Source organism: Engystomops pustulosus, chromosome 2 (genome assembly GCF_040894005.1).
Source record: "Engystomops pustulosus chromosome 2, aEngPut4.maternal, whole genome shotgun sequence".
Lineage (NCBI taxonomy): Eukaryota > Metazoa > Chordata > Amphibia > Anura > Leptodactylidae > Engystomops > Engystomops pustulosus.
In genome coordinates, this window is record NC_092412.1 from 226846865 (window position 1) to 226867868 (window position 21004).

The window sequence follows — 21004 nt, forward strand, 5'->3', positions numbered from 1 at the left end:
CAGAGCCCTGGATCAAATGCTTTTCACAGATAACCTTAAAAGTAATCAAAAGCCGTCCCAGACGTTGACCCCCACCAATTATCATTGATGGCCTGTACTTAGAATAGAACATTAGTCTTTAATGACCTCCTTGAAATTGAGTGATTTCAGAACTAGTGCAACCACAATACAATATACATTCACAGTCCAGTATGTCTTGTTTTCACATGGACACAAAGCCATTACAAACCTCATAAAGATGCAATATAGACCCGGGACTTGTGACTATAAGCAGGGCTGTAGTTATCACATGCATCATCACTCTGCTAAGAACATGACGTCTAGCATGAGGTTTGGTGGAGTACCCTTCCCTAAAAGGTGAAATCATAAAATAGCACAACAGTATCACATACAATGGTAGTACAAATCATCTAGGGCACAAAAAGTAATCAAGACTTTAATTGACTTCCACAACACATAATTAAAGAGGACCTGTCATCCTGAATAACGGCACTAAGCAGCTCCTAGTAATAAAACAAACGCAGCAGTGATAACGCTAACTAACACTGATGCGCTGTACACTACAAATGCCGGACATCTCTCAAAGCGGTCTGGTGTATTCATGAGTGGGCGGTCCAAGGCGCTGCAACTCCCCCAGACTGCCCGCTCACTTCATAGGGTGTCGGTGAATGCCGAGCGTCATGTGGGAGTCACCGCCCATAGTCCCGCCCCCTCATGAATACGCCAGACCGCTTTGAGAGCGGCATTTGTAGTGCACATTTGTTTTAGCACTAGGAGATGCAGAGCTCTTATGGATCATTTGGATAACTTTAAAAGTTGACTCCAAAACATACTGGTAGGTGATTAGATTGTGAGCCCCATTGGGGACAGAGACTGATTTGTTAAGCTCTGTGCAGCGCTGTGGTATCTGTGCGCGCTACATAAATATATAAATGAATTATTATTTTAGAAGGAAGGAAACCATTGATAACAAATATTAGCAGATTACCACACTCACTGTGTCCATGGTTTATCATACTTGATTGTGATGGTAGCTTTCCTTTAAGGTATGGCATAAAAAATAGTAGGATGTGCTATTATGTTCCAGACAGTCTCTCTGAAACAGAGGAGTGTTGTCAGGCTGTGCATCACATTTCACGGACTGACATTGTGCCAGAGACGGGACTCCTTACATCATAGTGATATATAATACAAGAAGACCCTTCATGGTGATTACTTCTGTTCCTCTGGGAAGAAGGGACTTGACAATGTGAATCTACTCCTTAAATTGCATTACAATTTCCAAAATATTGTCTCTTCAGTAAAGTGTGAATATCTTCTCCATACACCTTTTGGTGGTGGCTTGGAAAGAAAAGGATGATGCATATGAATATTGAACATATCCGACCCCCTGTACACCAGGACACCTCATTACACCATAGATGATCATGCAGTCCATGTGCAATTCACATATGTGTATGCCCACTTTAACCAACTATGAAGTAATGGTGTCAGCCCCCACAGTTACATTGTGTGTAAGTCCATGTATAAAACACCAGAAGGCAGCTGTAGCTCTACACATCTATCAGTAGTGCTAGCAGAAGACCCAGCATAACCCATGTCTAATGGCTTCTCCCTCCCTCCCTCTTTCCAGTAGTCTCCTCTTCCATGTGTAATTGTCCTCAGCTGGACGCACCTAGTAAATATTCATCATCCTCCTGCTGTCCCTTCCAGTAGGCAGGAGAGGAGCCGGGTGTCAGGGGGCCACAGCTGTGCCTGGCACCGGATGATTAATGATCCCCCAGTGGTCTCCCAGCCTCGTTTCATTACATACTAGTCTTGTCAGCCACGTGCACAGCGCTACCCAGGAGGCGGCACATCAGGAAGCTCCGCTGCCTTAAGTATTGTTTTATGAGCGGCTTGGACATTGTTACTGTCCCTGAACACAAGCTCAGGAGGTTGTCTGGACACTTCTTAGTATGTACTTTGTCTTTAATGACCTTATATTTGCCTGACACCGACTTCGTGACGAAGAGCTTCACCAAACCAACATAAGTAACATCCATGTCCTATACGTGACCTAAAAACTCTATCACCACAGAACATGCTCCTGACGTGTACAGTAGGGTTATTTATGACGAGTTTCCAGTCAGTCAGATTTGCTGCCGTTTTTGGTTTCTTGGTGTCTCCAGTTACAGCAATAAACAGTCCTGCCGGCCAGAGGCGTATGTTGGGTGGTGGTGTCCTTGCATCCGCTTGCTGGGTATTTTTGACATAGAGGACTCTCTTAAGTTTCTCCGTGTAATGACTGGGACTCTCATTAAGGTACTTGACAAGAGTCTGTGTATGGATGTTAAAGCCTTATTCTCTGGGGCAAGGTACATTTTTCATAGAATCAATGCCCCAAGAGAAGAATCACCTGCATTATTCAGCACGTGATAAAACCAGAGGTATGATATGGGCCTATGATAGGCCTAATTCCCATATACCCCCTGCCCCACTTACCTCTTACGAGCACTGAGGGAGCTCTCGCTTAGCCGTCCTTGTGTCTACACAAGTGATACGTAATATTAATCTTTCCTTTACAAGCAAAATAGTGTCTGCATTGTAAAAAAAATGTGTTTTTTCAAAGTAAAAAATAAAACACTAAGATTCTTTTCTCTAGATTCGGCATGAGCAAACAATATGTACAAATAACACTTTATATCTCGGCTTCCTCAGCTCTGTGTAGACAGAGAACAACTCAAGTCTAGGTTATTGAGTCAAGGTTTTGTGTATGCATCTGCGGTCCTTTATGTATTTATTCTCAACCCAGAACAAGAGCAAAGACAAATATTGCATAATACATTTCTCATGTTGTTCATATGATACTCCACTGCACTGTGGATGTAACTGTTCACTGTATACTGGTGAAGAATGTAAAATAAAAGGATGGTAAGGTTTTAATATATCGCTGACCTGCGGTTCCTGTTGCTGTAGTGGATATATGCTTGTCACCGTACCTCCGTGGCAGCCGTATGGTCTCTGTTCCCTCACAGTAACTAATATTGCAACAATGCCCCAATGTAGCCCAATAGTCACAGTGCCCCCGCTCTAGCCCCATAGCACAGTGCCCCCCACTGTAGCCCGATAGCCACAGTGCCCCCACTGTAGCCCGATAGCCACAGTGCCCCCACTGTAGCCCGATAGCCACAGTGCCCCCACTGTAGCCCGATAGCCACAGTGCCCCCACTGTAGCCCGATAGCCACAGTGCCCCCCACTGTAGCCCAATAGCCATAGTGCCCCCCACTGTAGCCCAATAGCAAGTGTCAACAATGTAACCCAATAGTCACAGTGCCCCTGCTCTAGCCCAATAGCCACAGTGCCCCTGCTCTAGCCCAATAGCCACAGTGCCCCCAATGTAGCCCAATAGCCACAGTGCCCCCACTGTAGCCCGATAGCCAGTGCCCCCAATGTAGCCCAATAGTCATAGTGCCCCCGCTCTAGTCCCATAGCCATAGTTCCCCCCACTGTAGCCCAATAGCAAGTGTCCCCAATGTAGCCCGATAGCCACAGTGCCCCCCACTGTAGCCCAATAGCAAGTGTCCCCAATGTAGCCCAATAGCCACAGTGCCCCCGCTCTAGCCCGATAGCCACAGTGCCCCCGCTCTAGCCCGATAGCCACAGTGCCCCCGCTCTAGCCCGATAGCCACAGTGCCCCCCGCTGTAGCCCAGTAGCCACAGTGCCCCCCGCTGTAGCCCGATAGCCACAGGCTTTTCTGCTTTTGCCTCCTCCATCGCTACATTTCAGAGGCAAGTTGATTTTATCACAGCAGCCTACGTAGGGTCACAAGCATTGCAGGTCAAGAGCTTGTTCAGGTGCAGGCAGAAGTATGTGATTGTGTGGGAAGAGCTCGGCATCTTGCCAACTTTATAGGTCTACTATGGCCTGCGAGATGGTGAACAGCAGAGCATGGAGCCATAGGCTCCCAGGCTCTGCTCCATGTCCGGGGGGGGGATCTGAATCAGTCCAGCGTTTTACCAGCTGCAAATTTAGAAGTCGATTTAGGAGAATTGAGGAGAACCGTCCGGATCCCACCAGCCACAAGAAGATTAGGTTCAGTGGCCGTCTGCCTAATAGTCTAATAGGTAATTGTAGTATATTAGTTGGACATGTAATACAGCAGCACAGTAAGGTTTTATTATATCGCTGCCTTGTGGCTCTTGTTGTTTTGCTAGATGTATCCTCTGCACGTGTTCTGCATGGATACACCCATCAGACTTCACTGTGCCCTTGAAAAATGTCAGATTTTAACCTTTTCCCATTTATTTGAATACATTTTAATGAATTGTCAAAAATAACATGCAGTCATCTCCTGGTCCAGTTATAAACTCCTGACCCTCTAAATTAATATTTTTTTTTTTATACTGCTAGAGTTTTAAAAAGAAGCGTATTATTACCCAGCAATGTGCCGCTTGTCATCATGTCCTTCTCATGTCACTGATCCAACAATCACAATCCACCCTGCTGACACATCAGTGCACCATTATATTTCGGTGCTAATGATATTTAGGAGGTGGCTGTATACACTTCAAGGTCACACGTAATGTAATCATTATGTCATCACTTCTCCTTCTCTGTTTTTTGGCACATCAGTGCCTTTAGTTGACAGATCACAACCTCTTGACCATCACTGGTGGTCTTTTAGTAATAACAAAGACCCTAATAGTGAGCAGACCTTTCACCATGTGTCCCTGTATGTGATGTACGTGTGGTTAGAGCAGACCCCGGGCTCATTGATGGGACAACATACTGTCTCACTCACTGACACAGCTGTCATCTCTGCCCCCCTCTGGTTCATGCTGTTTTGATAACAGATTGGGGTCCTGACCTTTCCCCCTGGACCTATAAAGTCTTGTTTGGACTAAGTGCTTTCACTGCCAGTCCTCTGATGGCCTGACATAGCACATCCCAGCCTTCCTACATATAGCAGTGCGGCTACATGGGTGGCTTATGTGCTTCCTCAGTAATAAATACAAGGCTTAATATGGAAGTGCATGGTGTTATTCATCTAATCACAGGAAAGCCATTCGCTATATGAAATGTGGGTGTTCAGGATAAGTAATCTGGAAACTAGAGTTAACGCTCACAGATTTATAGAGTGCGGTGGTCTCCTCTCAAGGGAGAATACATTTGACAGCCCTAAATTATTCCATTTCTATAATGGAGATCGCCTAAAAACGGAACCTCGTATTAAGGCCACACTCGCTCTCTGTAGTATGAAGCAGTGTGTATAAGCTAAAACCCAGGAGACACACAAATCTATACATTATGTTATCACTCTGTAGGGGCTAATATCAGTTATGGCTGACAAATACTGGTGCAGAATACTGACCAAAATATGCAGCGACCCAGACTAGAGTCTGTGGCATTTTATACGAATATACACCACTAAAATCTGGAACATTTTTCGTTGCAGCGATTTACTTATTTGTTTTTTATGGGGTAATGTTTAAAAATCTTAGGTGAGCGATAAAGAAAAATTTATTGTAAAAAAAAATGACACAACATTGAAGGGGTGTTTTTAGCAGGGCACATATGTGACATATCCATATCAGATAAGTCTACCAGCACAACAGGAAGTTTTGATTCTGTGCCCCTCAGATAGCGTAACATAGGAGCACTGACAGACCCTAATAGATACCTCAAATAAAAAAATTATCCCTTTATTACACTGCTTTACTCTATTATATTTAAAATTAAAAAAACTCAGGTGTGTTTTGTTACCACTAGGGGGCAAACTGTAAAACATTAGAAACTGGGAAACATTAAAGAGCATCCGACACATATCCCAAAGTGTCTTTATAAATCTGTGCATTCCACATGAAATAATAGAGAATTTTTAGTGATACCTGATTGTTCTAGCGTTACTCCTTCTGGAATTAGATGAATCAATGGAGAACTGGGTGTCTACACCCCCTTGTTAAATGGATATGTCTGTATAGAGTCTAAAACTGGAAGGGGTAATTGGATGTTGAGGAAAAACCCTTTATACCCAGATATAATAAACTAGGAGGAATAATAAAGGAAGGGCAAGATACATTGTTATAAGATATCTTCATGAATTATATTATATCTTGATGTATATAATATATGTACAAGTATTTACAAAAAATGACAACCACCAAGAACTTTCAGGGATTGTCTAAGAGTCCACTTTTTTATAATTAGTCAATTTCCCCAAAAGAACATAAAAAGAACAGACTATCCTTAGAATCTCATCTGACGTTGTATCCTGCTCTTTGTGCAGAATCAGCAACTCCCATAAGTGGGTAGCATTGCTCATCCTGAACCCTCTGGTACATGAATGCATAATAGTAACAAAATAAAAATAGTCAGAGGATGTTACTTGGCACAATAATGCACATTGATGTCTTACAGACTCTGCCCGGCAGCCCTTTTGTAGCATTATACTAGCTGGTGTTGGTGGTGGTCCCCCAGCATGAAATACTTCTCTACAAGAACAAGTCTATTAATATACTGTTACACATGGAGATGTAAGACTTACATTTTTTTGGTTGACTCTCTATTTCTATGCTTTAGAGAAATCGTTCTTGTCACATAGTTGCGGTTATATATAGATGTGGTGAATACACACCTGAGACTAGCGCAGCTCTTTTACATCTGTCAGGTGCTGGTTTTTCTATGCACACACCTATAGAACGGTGATAATACTGGAGATACAGAGACATCTAGAATAAATTACCTTTAGAATGTTGTGCACAAAAATATAAGAGAAGATACATTGTAAAGCAAACACCTCCTATTAATAACCAGTGTATTCTTACAGTCCATTGCTGGATGTCAGTGGGTACGTGGTGCCAGGCATCTTCCTCTCCTCTTGGCGTTGGTCTTCAGGACATTAGCGCAGGCAGATTATGCTGGTCTTCCGCTCGGGCGCTATGCTGGAATGTTAATGCTTTGCAGGGTTTGTAGGACGACAGCAAAATACATTCCATCCCTCTGTGTTTTCTCACTTTACTCCACTATTAACTGAGCGCCACACTCTGCCCTCTCAGTATGTGCGATCTCACTGAGCGAACATTGAGGCTTCCCAATCTCATTGGAAGGGTAACACATTTTTGTGGCCTTGTCTGCCACCCCTGAAAAACTGTGACTCCCAACTGGTCCTGATCCAAAGCTAAAACTAGATGTATCCAAATGGATAAATAGAAAATAGAGAAATATGCTTCAGCATGCAGGCACACGTTCAGCTTTTCAGATGCAGTTTTTACAGCCAAAATCAGGTGTGGATCATAATGGGTGAGAACTTATCACTGAGAGAAGCTGCTCCATTTTTTTTACTCCACTTCTGGCTAGGGCACCAAAAACTGGATATGAAAAAGTCATGCTTCGGTGAGGGTGGTGGCACACATGGCGTTTTGAACCCATTTTTGGACTGTTTTTAAGCAGTCCATTAAAAACCCACACGTTTTTAACCGTTCTTCTCAATTATCTTAATTAAGATAATTACAAAACAGACAAAAACGATTAAAAAAAATTAGTGCGTTTTTTTAACGGACTGCTTAAAAACGGCCCAAAAACTGGTTCATAACGCCACGTGTGCCACCACCCTTGGGCTGTTTGAGTGTTTCTATGAATCGAAGGGGAGGACCCTCTGACATTGCCGCTTTTTGACTGACTGTTCAAAGGAATAGATTTTGAAAAGATTTGCTCATTTTTCAAAATGTGCAAGTGATACATTTTGTTTTTCCCCTTTCTTGGATGAAAAAAAGGAAATTTTAAAGCTCTGATTCCTCTCAAAAGGCATGAATAATTTATAAATAAGTTACAAAAGCAAAAAAAAACATGAAAGGCACACAAAACTCAACAAAATTTGGACTTATGAGGGATAAATGTCCCCTATTGTGTGTGTGTGTGTGTGTGTGTGTATGTCTGTGTGTGTGTATGTATACGTGTATATATAATATGAATCAGTTGAGCTTCCCCTGCTCTGTAACGTGCTGTCTGCAGATACTAGGCAATATACTAGGCAACCACCTTATCCCCTGCTGCGCTATAACATACTGCCTAGAGAAACAACTCTGCTACTCAGATTCCTCTGCTCTGTAATATACTGCCTGCAGATAGGGTGCTATGTACAATCTCCTCTGCTCATACTACTCTATAACATGCTGCCTGCAGATAGGGTGCTATGTACAATCTCCTCTGCTCATACTACTCTATAACATGCTGCCTGCAGATAGGACACTGTATACAATCTACTGAGATTCCCTTGCTCTATAACATGCTGCCTGCAGATAGGACACTGTATACAATCTACTGAGATTCCCTTGCTCTATAACATGCTTATATTATTATACCCTACTGCTCTACAACATACTACATGTAGTTTGGATTGCATTGTGACAGGTTTACATTAAAGCCTAACAAGATAAGAATGTGGAAAGCATAAATAGGGGATGTGTATATACAGTATATACAGTGAGTCTTCCAAAGCCTCCAAGTTTTTATCTTAAGTGACTGCAGATTTCATAATAACACTCCTTCTTATTTGGTGTGTGTCTTCTGTGACTTCTGGGTGTCTTGTTCCTCGGAGGTCCCCAGAGATGCCTTGTTTGTATGTTGCATACTTTCTGGAGATTTGTGCCTGTGACTGGTTCCTGCCAAACCCTCTCTCTCTGCCATTACTGATCTTGGCCCATATGGGACCTGGGGCCTGCGATTGAAAGCAGATGTGGCTTACGGGCATTTCTTTTGCTTAGTGTTTTTTTTTTTTTTTTTTCTTCAAATGTGGATTTCATTTTTTCTCGATCACTTTACTTGGATAAAGTTGTCAGTTTTGTTCTTTAGCGTTAAATTTGTGCTTGTTTTTGGGTAAGAGTTTTTTTTTTTTTTTAATCAGGTACAACAAAAGCCGGGGTTGGCCAACTTCTTAAACCTTATGACCTTGGTCTACAATAGTGCAAGATTTGAAGATACTGCAGTGATCACAGGAGAGGCTGAATAGAGCCGGATCACCACATATCTGATATCAATACTAATGATAGAGCATTAATTTAAAGTGGTTGTACACCCTGATTATAGGGGATAGCAAGGTGATCGGTGAGGGTTCGACTTCTGGGACCCCCACCGATCATAAGAACAGGGGTTCTGTTCTCTGTAATGGGTAGACGAGCATCTGCCTTTCTGCTCCATTTAATGGTATAGATATAATATCTTTGAAACGGTCATTGACTCTCAGTGAATAGGAATGCCAGAGATATCTAAGCGCTGTGCTCTGCAATCCATGACTGCTCACATGGAGTGCCCACGCTCGTCCTACTGCTTCTCCTGTCAGTGAGAACAGGACCCCCATTTCTGAGTGTCGTTCTCTTGATCATTTGGGTTCCAGCAGTCGGTCCTTTAGCGATCACTTTGTTATCCACAGGAAAGTGGATACATTCTTAAATTGGTACAACCTATTTAGGCTTGATCATCCCTTTAATTGTCCTAGAAGCAAAGTCTGAAAAAGTGCCAACTTCAGTCCGCTGCCCCCCCTCTTTAATGTATCGCGATTAGTCTTGATCCTTGTGTGTTAAACTGATATATCTGTTTTTACTGAAACGGGAACAGAACGCAGCAGTGATAGCAGCTGAAGCATTCACAAGCTTTTCCTTTGGGAATGTTTCCTCCTCATCTCTGCTGTGATCTGTTCCTGTTTTTGGTTTTAAAAAAAAAAAATACCAAGTGGAAAATTGACCTCTATTACTTTTGTAAACTAGACCTTATGTATTATCTGTTACTGATAAGCCAGTGACATCTCTCAAGATCTGTGCACAGAATACATTCACACACGTCAGTGCTGCTCCTCAGCGGGGCCTATAATCTCACAATATATCAGAAGTAAAAGCAGTGGAAAAATAAAGCTCCAAACATGGTAAAGGAGCTTAAGAAAGAAAGGCAGCACAAAAAAAAATATTTTTTTATCAAATACGTATAAATTTATATTTAAGTTTTTATAATCTAATTTGTTTTGTTTTTTTGCGACCCATTTTTTGACTCACCTTTTGAGTTGAGGCGTGGAGCTTAGTTTTACAAGGGTATGGGAGGAGCTCTTTTTTTCAGTTTTTTACCAGATTAGCAATGTTATACAAACACACCTTTGTGCTTACCAGATTTTATGGAATAGACTAATGTACAGAGAGTGGGACTCCAGGCATCATAGCGCTATGATACAAGGAGTCCCTGCTTCCCTGTTGTGATCACGATTACAGTGTGATTGGTTACAGGCTTGTGAAGGTAGGAGGAGTTTTTGAGTGACACGGTGGTCACGTATGTACTGCTCCAAGTCTATACTGTAAAGTCTTGCCGGTCAGGGGAATATGTTAATAGAATATCCTGAGAATTTGTGATCGGACATTTCCTAGTCTATCCCTATTTATCTCCGTCTGTGCAAAGGATTTGTAAGTCTGTTTAAAAAAAAAAAAAAAAAAGCTCTTAGAGTATACTAACAAATTAATCGGCACAGAAGTATAACGTTATAAGCAGATTACTGACTGTAAATACTTTTTTTTCAATCTTGTATACCCTTTATATATAGACACTTAGTCCTATAGACTCCGAAGAAGTCGTCTGTGTTCCTTCTGGACACCTCTATGCGGACATGGTGTCATTGGTGATTATCGTTACAGTGCACTCCTGCATCTTCATTTACATATTATATCATAAATACGAGTATGTTGGCTATGATCTGGGAATAGCTTCATTTGATCGTTCCCCTCGCTTCTTTGAATCCTCTATTCTGAGCTGGCTAAGCAGATTCCCTGAACAAATGAGATTTATCTCTTCCTTTCTTTCCGCTGGATTGAGCCGCCTGGCGATTCTTTCTTTTGTCGCGGCTTCAGAAGGAAAATGCATCAAGCCGGAGAGGTTTTGTCTGACCAAGGGCCGCCCTTATCTGTTACAGTCAGAAGCTGCTGTCACAAATGGCAGAAAATCCATGCCCAAGAAGGGTGGCAGAAGCTGCAGATGCATGGACATACATGATAGACACCAAAGACGTCACCCCTACCCCTTCTTCTCAGCCTTATAAAGGACAGTAACCAGCCCTGCTTCTACTAGGAGAAGTCTACATATAGAGCTATAGGCAGAGAAGGCCCAGTGTCCCCAGTAACAATGAATCAGATATTCATGGACGTAAAGTAGATGTAACACCAGACCACCGTAGACCTCAGTTGGCCATGCCCAATATCTATGGGGGCTTCCTGCCTGGGAATGTTTTCTCATAACTACTGGATACAACTGGTGCCTAATTTTTTTTTGGCATCGAGGCTTAGATAGTTTTGGTTGCTTTTTTTTTTGAAAATTTAGGAAAGCTAGATCATTTCTCCCCTGGTGTAGGAACACGGAAGTAGACACTGGAATAGCCGAGGATGTGCTTCTGTTTCGGTTTTAAAGTGATAACCATCTGAATGGCCAACAGGTAGATGCACTGATGGACCTCTAGGTTGTGTAGGTGAGATGCACTGATGGGGTACCCTGACTATATTTCATACAGCATCTCATTTTATACTATATATATATATATATATATATATATATATATATATATATATATTTATAGTCGTATAATTATACAGATGGATTATGTAACGACCTGTGTAAGTAGCTGTGTGTTGGTGGGCCCAAGGACTTATTGTACTGGTGTCCTACACTGGGGACCTCCATCCATCACCAAAGAGGGGTCCAATACTTACTGATTGTTGGAGTTGTAGGGCAAGTATATGACTGGCTCATCTATGCAATTCTATGGGAGTGTTGGAAATTGCCAAGCACAGCCTACTTCCCATTCACCACGCTTCTATAATATTGAATAGAGCGACAGAACAGATTTTACTTTATTACTGAGAAGTAAAGGATCAGTCAGACACTTAGTGATACATGATAATTTAATTTGGGGATATTTGTGTTATATCTAGGAAACGCCTATACAATTGCCCCCGCCCCTCCAAGTGACAGAACCGGTTCTGCCTTCTCCTCCCCCACACAGCATGTGGACTAATGGAGGGGCACATTGACCACCATTAACATGACTTAAGTGACAATGTTTGTGTTACCAAGAAGTCCCAAAACCACCGATCGAATATCACACAATACATATATTTCATATGTATTGTAACCGTACCACTTCTCTCTAGTGGAGATTGCACTATACAGAACTGATGTAATACCCTCCTTCTTGTAAGCAGCCCTCCGGGGTATAGAGACTCTTCTTGGCTCAGCTTCAGGTCTTTTCCAGTTCTTCCAGCAATTACAATAATCTCCAGACAATGGCACATTATATCCTATTCATCTTTCTGTTAATAATACAGCAAAACAATACACAAGGAAGACCTGTAGCAAGAGTCTACTTCACAACCACCAAATACAGCGCAGTCTCTGCCGTGGGTGTGGGCGCGCAATCCGAAAATACCTCATCAGCGGGCCGGATAGCTGTGCTTTATAGGACACAAATTAATCTGCCAGCCATATGTGCTTCCAGATAAGACATCTGAGGGCATGGGACGGATTGTCCTGTTTTATGTCCAGCTTTGAAGCCAGATCTTGATAAAGACGTCCTACTACTATTTGTGTATTTATACACAATTGGTTTATTACGTCACCGTATAACATGATAAACTTTACATTTTTATCTTATCTAGAACACATCTGGATCCATCTGGACCAATATGGTGGCGAAAAGAGAAAATTTATTTCTCGAGTGAGGTTAATCTTCTATAATGAGATCGGACTATGATAACATAATCCCCATTCATGTCATATCTTTCTAATATCTTGCAAATAGATTCTGTAGTCTTGTGATGTGCATGAGAAACTAATGTGCTTTCCGGTAAGATATCACCGCAGAGATATATTGTCCCCTTGGGCCTTTATATTTTTAGTGTTGATGAAATGTAATCACTTTTCAATGTGTTACTCTGAACGCATCTTCAGGAGCAAGTTACCTGGAAGAAACATTTAAGAAATAGACTTTGTAAGTTATAGAACATAAACTATCCATGTGTCCAGCACTATATTACTCCAAACTTCACGTTACCCACCCCCTGCTTTACCCAAATGGATTTTCCAGCTATTGCCCTGTACCTTACAATTGCGTGGTAGCTGTAAACACGTCTTAAGAGGACAAAGAGTTCAGTATTAGGAAATGAGATTAGTTGTGTGGGTGATTCTCTCTATTTTACTAATGGTTTTTACAAGAATACTTGAATCGAGTATCCTGTGCAGAGTTTATGGGGTAGCATTTTATGCCAAATTCATAGCCAGTGAAGGAAAAAGGTGTAAAGCTCATGACGTGCAAAAAATTTTTTTATATATGTGTGTGTGTGTATATATATATATATATATATATATATATATAATATATGAGATAAAGCAAGTCTCCAGCACCAGCAGATACATCAAGAGTATTCGGCCTGTGTGCATCCGTTGGGTGGGTGGGTGGCTGCCAGTTACAAAAACTATACAAATGTCCAGGGTGAACATTCACATGATTCAGGTAGTGCATAGGTGTGGGGTATAAGCGCCCCATGCCAATCCACTCCACCTTAGCCTGCTCCCCCGTTAACGTTCCTCCAGGTCCCCTTGACATGGAGCTTCAAAAACAGGGATAATAATCACAATGCCCAGCAGTTTGCAGGACATTGCAGTTTATTTCAGGGCTTCTACAGCAGAAAGCACTTATATATGCTCCCCATTGACTCTGGAGACGAGACAGTCTGCAACAACTCACCTCATCAGGGGAGAATGGAGACTGGCCTTCTACCAATATCTTCAATAGGACAACCCTTCCCGTGTCAACCAAACAATTTGACTCCTCTTATGCACAGGAGCATTCAGAAGCACAGGAGCACAAAGGTGGGGGCTAAGTTCGGAGGAATGAGCAGCTCTGACAAGTCACATGTTGTTTTTTGAAATGTATCCAAACCAAAGTCCAGCCCCTGTGACTAGCCCAGGATTTTGTTGTCAGGGTTCAAGGTTAGTTATAACACACAATTATATTGTAATCCAAATACTTAAAAAGCAGAGAGGCATTTTTGCACTGCAGGTGTGATGGGCCTCTGCAATCTGTCTTTAGTGAAAATGAGGTCCCTAAAGGTCCCCTTTAAGCAGAAAACTCTCTTTAAAAAGTAACTAAACCTTTTAAGCTAATTTTTTTCCAGAAATTAATAGAGTAGGTGATTAGTAAACTTTAAAATATTATTTATTAAGTTGCTTAGTTTCTGAACTCCATCCACTTCCGACAGATAAGAAGGCTAATGATTAACTCTTTACCTACCTGTAGAATATTCCCCATTATGTTTCTTCTTTCTGCAGAGATTAGACACTTTATCAGGTTCCTTTATCTCTCAGGTTGTCAGTGGATACAGGACAGAAAGCTGATTTGACACAAACTGCTTCAATAAGGAAGTAAGGGACACAAACTGATTTCTTTAATAAATTATGTTACAAACTTTCTTTAATAATAAAGTGTGAAACAGAATGACTACTTGATAGATTCTCAGTGGATAATGCTTTATTAAAGTTACACAGCAAAACATAATGCAACGCTCTGGTATAAGAAACGATAGCCGTGGATGGAATACGATGCATAGATAGTAGGCAGAATGTCACAATGTGGAAGGTAGGTCTTTACAATGGAAAGAACAAAATTTCCTTCTATCATGTGCACTATTTATAAAGTCTTATCAAAAGTTTAGTTACACTTTAAAGACAATGGATTATTGGACTAGACAGTCTTATGCTGCACCAGATTTATCAGTCTGATGCTGAAAAATTAAACTGGCAGAGTATAGGACTGTCTGGTCGTACTTTACACCTTGTATTAGTTGGCTTAATTTATGCACAAAAACTATACCAAAATTCTGCCCAGGTCAAAAGGCTAATCTGCGAACCATTGGCACTGTCATGGTCATCTTGCCACCCAAAGCCTTAGTATATTCTCTGCAGTAGCTTTTAGCTCGCCTCGGTACAAGGCAGACTGTAACAATACTGATGTGCCTCGTTTTTGTTATTTTGGTATTTGTCTGGTATCAGCAATATAATTTGCTAAATGCGGCAGAACACTGGCGTGTTCATTGTAATTCCACGTAATATGACTCCAGCCTGGATAATGTAAGATGTTTTCAAGTCCCGCAGTAGGAAACAGTTCTTAATTTTTCGGCTATAGTCAATACTTGTGACGGCTCTGAGAGATTAAAGCACACAGCTTAAATTTCCTATATTGAAAAGTAAGACATTTACTTTGAGGCCTCCTTGTAATCTGACCTCTTAATAGCTGCCATCATCTGACTTTGACCCCAGCGCAGGAACTTTCCTAACTATTAGAATTGGCTTTCTACATCACTGGAGGAATGTCAGGATTGGATTTATCCTGCATTCCCTGCAGAAGTCTGCATATCCTCTCCAGGATGCTAAAATAACACGTTTCTTACCTTAAGAATTCCTTACCCTTTTACTGCCACGATTACGGCCCCATGAACGTGGCATCTTTTGAGAAACCTGTACCTATCGTACATAAGGTAAAATAGGGTTGTGGCCAGGACCAGAAAAGCAAAGACTTAATGGGAACAGACCAAACCCATGTGGAAATCGTACAGAGAGGGAGGATATATCCTGGGAGTAAAACGTGGTGGGAGCCAGTTACTGTAATAGCCAATACCATTCATTCATCCATAGCCTGTTCATCAGTTAGTGGGCAGCAGACTATGAGCAGTAATTATGGGGGATTATGGGTTTTAGTAATTGATACAGGGATAGAAGTGTGATGGTAGAGGGCCAATGAGGGGATGTGATGGGGGAGCCCTAACAATAGGGTTTGTGACAGAGGAGCCCTAATGATAGGAGCCTGTGATGCGGGAGCCCTAATAATAGGGCAATGTGATGGGGGAGCCCTAATGATAGGAGCATTTGATGGGGCCCTAATGATAAATGAATACTATGGGGAGCCCTAGTGATAAAGGGATGTAAGTGGGGAGCCCTAGTGATAGAGAAATGTGATGAGGAAGCCCTAATAACAGAGGCATGTGCTGGGGGAGCCCTGGTGACATGGGGATGTAATGGGGGATCCCTGAAGAGAGGGGGATGTGATGAGGGAGCTCAAGGTGAAGTGGGAGCCCTAATTATTGGAGGATGTGATGGGATAGCCCTAATTATAAAGGGATGTAATAGAGGAGCCCTGGTGACAGGGGGATGTGATGGGGTAGCCCTGGTGACAGGGGGATGTGATGGGGGAGCCCTCATGACAGGGGGATGTGATGGGGGAGCCCTCATGACAGGGGGATGTGATGGGGGAGCCCTCATGACAGGGGGATGTGATAGGGGAGCCCTCATGACAGGGGGATGTGATGGGGGAGCTGTGATGTCAGGGGGGATGTGATGAGGGAGTCATGATGACAAGGAGATGTGATGGGGAGCCCTGAGGACAGGGGGATGTGATGTGGGAGCTCTTGGTGAAGGGGGAAGCCTAATGACATGGGATTGTGATGGGCGAGCCCTAATCATAGGAGGATGCAATGGGGGAGCCCTAGTGAAAGGCGGATGTAATGGGGGGAGTTCTAGCGAAAGCAGGATGTGATGGGGAAGCCCTGATGACAGGGGAATGTGATGGTGGAACCTTAATTATAGAAGGATGTGAAGGGGGAGCCCTAATTAGAAAGGGATTTAGTGGGGGACTGGGAATGTGATGGACGAGCCCTGATGATGGGGGGATGTGATGGACGAGCCCTAATCATAGGGGGATGTGATGGTGGAGCCCTTTTGATTGGAGAATGTGATGAGGGAGCCCTAATTATAAAGGGATTTAATGGGGGAGCCCTGATGTCAGGGGGGATGTGATGGGGGAGCCCTGATGTCAGGGGGTATGTGATGGGGGAGCGCTGATGTCAGGGGGGATGTGATGGGGAGCGCTGATGTCAGGGGGGATGTGATGGGGGAGCGCTGATGTCAGGGGGGATGTGATGGGGGAGCGCTGATGTCAGGGGGGATGTGATGGGGGAGCGCTGATGTCAGGGGGGATGTGATGGGGGAGCGCTGATGTCAGGGGGGATGTGATGGGGAGCGCTGATGTCAGGGGGGATGTGATGGGGAGCGCTGATGTCAGGGGGGATGTGATGGGGAGCGCTGATGTCAGGGGGGATGTGATGGGGGAGCGCTGATGTCAGGGGGGATGTGATGGGGGAGCGCTGATGTCAGGGGGGATGCGATGGGGAGCGCTGATGTCAGGGGGATGTGATGGGGGAGCGCTGATGTCAGGGGGTATGTGATGGGGGAGCGCTGATGTCAGGGGGGATGCGATGGGGGAGCCCTGATGTCAGGGGGATGTGATGGGGGAGCGCTGATGTCAGGGGGGATGTGATGGGGGAGCGCTGATGTCAGGGGGGATGTGATGGGGCAGCGCTGATGTCAGGGGGGATGTGATGGGGGAGCCCTGATGTCAGGGGGATGTGATGGGGGAGCGAGCCCTGATGTGATGGGGGAGCGAGCCCTGATGTCAGGGGGGATGTGATGGGGGAGCCCTGATGTCAGGGGGGATGTGATGGGGGAGCCCTGATGTCAGGGGGGATGTGATGGGGGAGCCCTGATGTCAGGGGGGATGTGATGGGGGAGCCCTGATGTCAGGGGGGATGTGATGGGGGAGCCCTGATGTCAGGGGGGATGTGATGGGGGAGCCCTGATGTCAGGGGGGATGCGATGGGGGAGCCCTGATGTCAGGGGGGATGCGATGGGGGAGCCCTGATGTCAGGGGGGATGCGATGGGGGAGCCCTGATGTCAGGGGGGATGCGATGGGGGAGCCCTGATGTCAGGGGGGATGCGATGGGGGAGCCCTGATGTCAGGGGGGATGCGATGGGGGAGCCCTGATGTCAGGGGGGATGCGATGGGGGAGCCCTGATGTCAGGGGGGATGCGATGGGGGAGCCCTGATGTCAGGGGGGATGCGATGGGGGAGCCCTGATGTCAGGGGGGATGCGATGGGGGAGCCCTGATGTCAGGGGGGATGCGATGGGGGAGCCCTGATGTCAGGGGGGATGCGATGGGGGAGCCCTGATGTCAGGGGGGATGCGATGGGGGAGCCCTGATGTCAGGGGGGATGCGATGGGGGAGCCCTGATGTCAGGGGGGATGCGATGGGGCAGCGCTGATGTCAGGGGGGATGTGATGGGGCAGCGCTGATGTCAGGGGGGATGTGATGGGGAGTGCTGATGTCAGGGGGGATGTGATGGGGAGTGCTGATGAAATTGGAATTGTGATGGGGGAGCCCTAATGGAAATTTGGGCTTACTTGTAAAAACTTGCAGATTTTAACAGATTTTTTTTTTTTGTGCACACATACAAAAAAAAACCCTACATAATGACAAGAAATACGTTTTTGTGGATAGGCCTTAAGGAACTTTCAAGGAGACTTCTATGTAAATCTACGGAGCTGTAATTTAGTGATTTAAATGTAAGATTAGGTGTAAGTAGGTTTGACCCTATTTCGGTTATCAAATGACCTTTGTGTTGCGTTCAGGTTAAGGATTAGTATCCATTCCCTGGAGTGGTATCCAAGCGGTTAAGACGAGGGGGAGAGCCTGGGCAGAGGGGAGGAGGAGTATGGAGGGAAACAGGAGCCGCCTTATGAGTCCCCCTGCATGTAAGACTGTGCACACTTCTATGAAGGCTTCAGGCTGGATACACGTCTCTGCTGCAGGACAGGGAGCTGAGCCGGGATTTCACTACACACTGACCCCGAGTCCTTTATCAGCTATTTGTTCTTGTGCAAGAAAAGCTTATTGAGTCTGTATAGGAGGAATGAGGAGTGACAGTCACAAGGAGAGCAGTGACCTGGTGGGTGGGAGGCAGGAAGCCGAGCCGTCTATACAGGTGTCCTGGTACCTGGGGAAAGGTGACGCACAGTCCGCACAGGAGTAAAGTGATTCACAAGAGCGTAATACCTGCAGCGAGCCATGACAGAGGTGATCATGCAGACAGACTGCAACCTAAACTCAGTATGTGAGCACCTGGAGCACTGCTGTCTGGAGAGGATACAGGACGCGGGGGCCAAACGTCCGGCCAACACCGGGGCCCGACTCTGGGGACGGGTTCGTAATAAACTGCTTAGACAAAAGGTAAAATACTTACTTCTTCTGCTTCATTTTCTTTACCTTTTGTTCTCTCTTTACCTGGAGGTCCCATTGAAATGACGCTTCCCAGTAATAACCATAGACACCAGTATCTCACCATTCACTAGTTGAATTCTTGGGGATTTTGCTTTGTGGTTTGGACTCTCCCTCCCGTCAGGAAGCTCAGACCAAAATATTAGTCCTCCTTTTAAATACAGATGTTCCTTTAGATTAAATAAAGTGTGAGCCGCAGACAGATGGCAAGCTCAACGCTGGCGGTTTTATCGAGCCCGGTCATTTTATATACTAATCCTGTTTATTTTATTTGGAGAATTTTATGAATTTGTATTATGCCATTTACAATTCTGGTTGTTTAGGTGCAGCATTTCTGATGTAGCAGGGCTGAGTGTGTCATTGCTGGCATGTTCATAGTCAAAATAACAAATGAATTATGTAGATCTCGATCGATGTGAAATCTCATTATTGTATCATCGTTGCAAATGGGACATTCATGCTGCAGATTGTGGGGGTTTTTTTTCTTTATGGTTTGAGCCCTGGTTGGTGATATCACATTCCTTATGGTGACATTGACCCTTGTGTGAAGTCTGTTTTGTGTTGTGCAGATTGTTCCCATCTGCGTCCTGTGAGTGGGACGTATACATCAAAGCATCAAAACCATGTTTTATGTACACAGCGTTTTAGGATGAGATCCCCTTATAAGGCTATGGTAGGAGTTGTATGGTATTAATGTGGCAGCCATACTCTTTACACTGAATTTGATATAAATGAATGATTTTTTTTTACCAAAACCAAAATTTAGGAGGTAAAATTTAAGACGACTGATGACACAACATCATCACCTGGAAGAATGGATCATTCCCAGAACAGTCCAGTAAAGATTGTTCGTTCTGTATGACCCATTTTAAAGGATGTTAGTGTCTAAGGTGTAGGGGTGCACGTAAGATTGTTTATTCAGTTGTCATCAATGTACTTGTGGTCGTCGTAGCCTGAGGTAGAGGATAGCTTCAATTCTGTGCCTTTCCTAGGTGCTGTCATCCAAGGCTTTGATTTTAAAAAACTACATGAACATTACGGGCAAGGACGTGCCAAGCTCCGTTCGTTTGGAATTTTCTATAACCTACGTTGAAAATAAGGTCCTAATTTGTGAAATTCACTTCAAATATCTAAGAAAATGTCCATCTGTCAAAAGAGGTTGTAACTAGTGAGTTGTATGGTGACTCCGGTGTCAGACGTAGCAGACTAGTGTAGCATCACATTGCATTCAGCCCGCCGTCAGATGGAAGTGAACAGAGCTGCTCCATTGATGAATGTAATGCCCGTTTATCCCGAATTACTAAATGACTGTGGCAGGAGAAATGGCCTTTGTGTCTGGAGATAACTCTGTTCAATGCGTATGGAGGCAGCCACCAGCTGGTGCACGGGGCAGCTGTTGTGGGAATGTGTGCTATGGCCGACTGTATGTCACCCCATGCCATGAAAGCCTTGGTGTCTGTGCACCCTGCCATAGATGCCGGGCATATACTGCATAGTTATGTTGATTGTGTTTAGCAGCTGAGGTATGATCAAATATAGTGGGAAGGTACATACCTCCAGATTTTACATATCTTGTAAAAGACTACGTGTGTGGTGGTGTCGCCCGACACTCACGTTTTGGGTCTTACTAGAAATGACTGATTGATACTGAATGACAGTATCACTGTATGTGCAGTATAATAGCGTGTACATATAATATGCAGTTAAATGTCACCATTACAATGGGTGCTCGTTCCCTGGATGAAGGTAAATGTCAAGGTTTAGGGGTTAGACTAGACAGTGTTACACTGCGCTAGATTAATTTGTCTCACGCTGGATAGTAAATCCATCC

General features: G+C 44.1%; 1 protein-coding gene across 6 annotated transcripts in view; it reads left to right on the forward strand.

Annotated features, from left to right (window-relative positions):
- Positions 1 to 21004, forward strand: part of ABR (ABR activator of RhoGEF and GTPase) — a 217757-nt gene that overhangs the window by 185694 nt on the left and 11059 nt on the right. The window contains exon 1 of one of the 6 annotated variants that reach the window (XM_072138375.1): positions 18658 to 19125. The exons of the other annotated variants lie outside the window; for them this stretch is intronic. Within the exon in view, the coding sequence (XP_071994476.1) occupies positions 18964 to 19125 (162 nt within the window). The 5' untranslated portion in view covers positions 18658 to 18963. Of the gene's footprint in view, positions 1 to 18657; positions 19126 to 21004 lie in introns of those variants that run through there. 6 annotated transcript variants of the gene reach the window in all.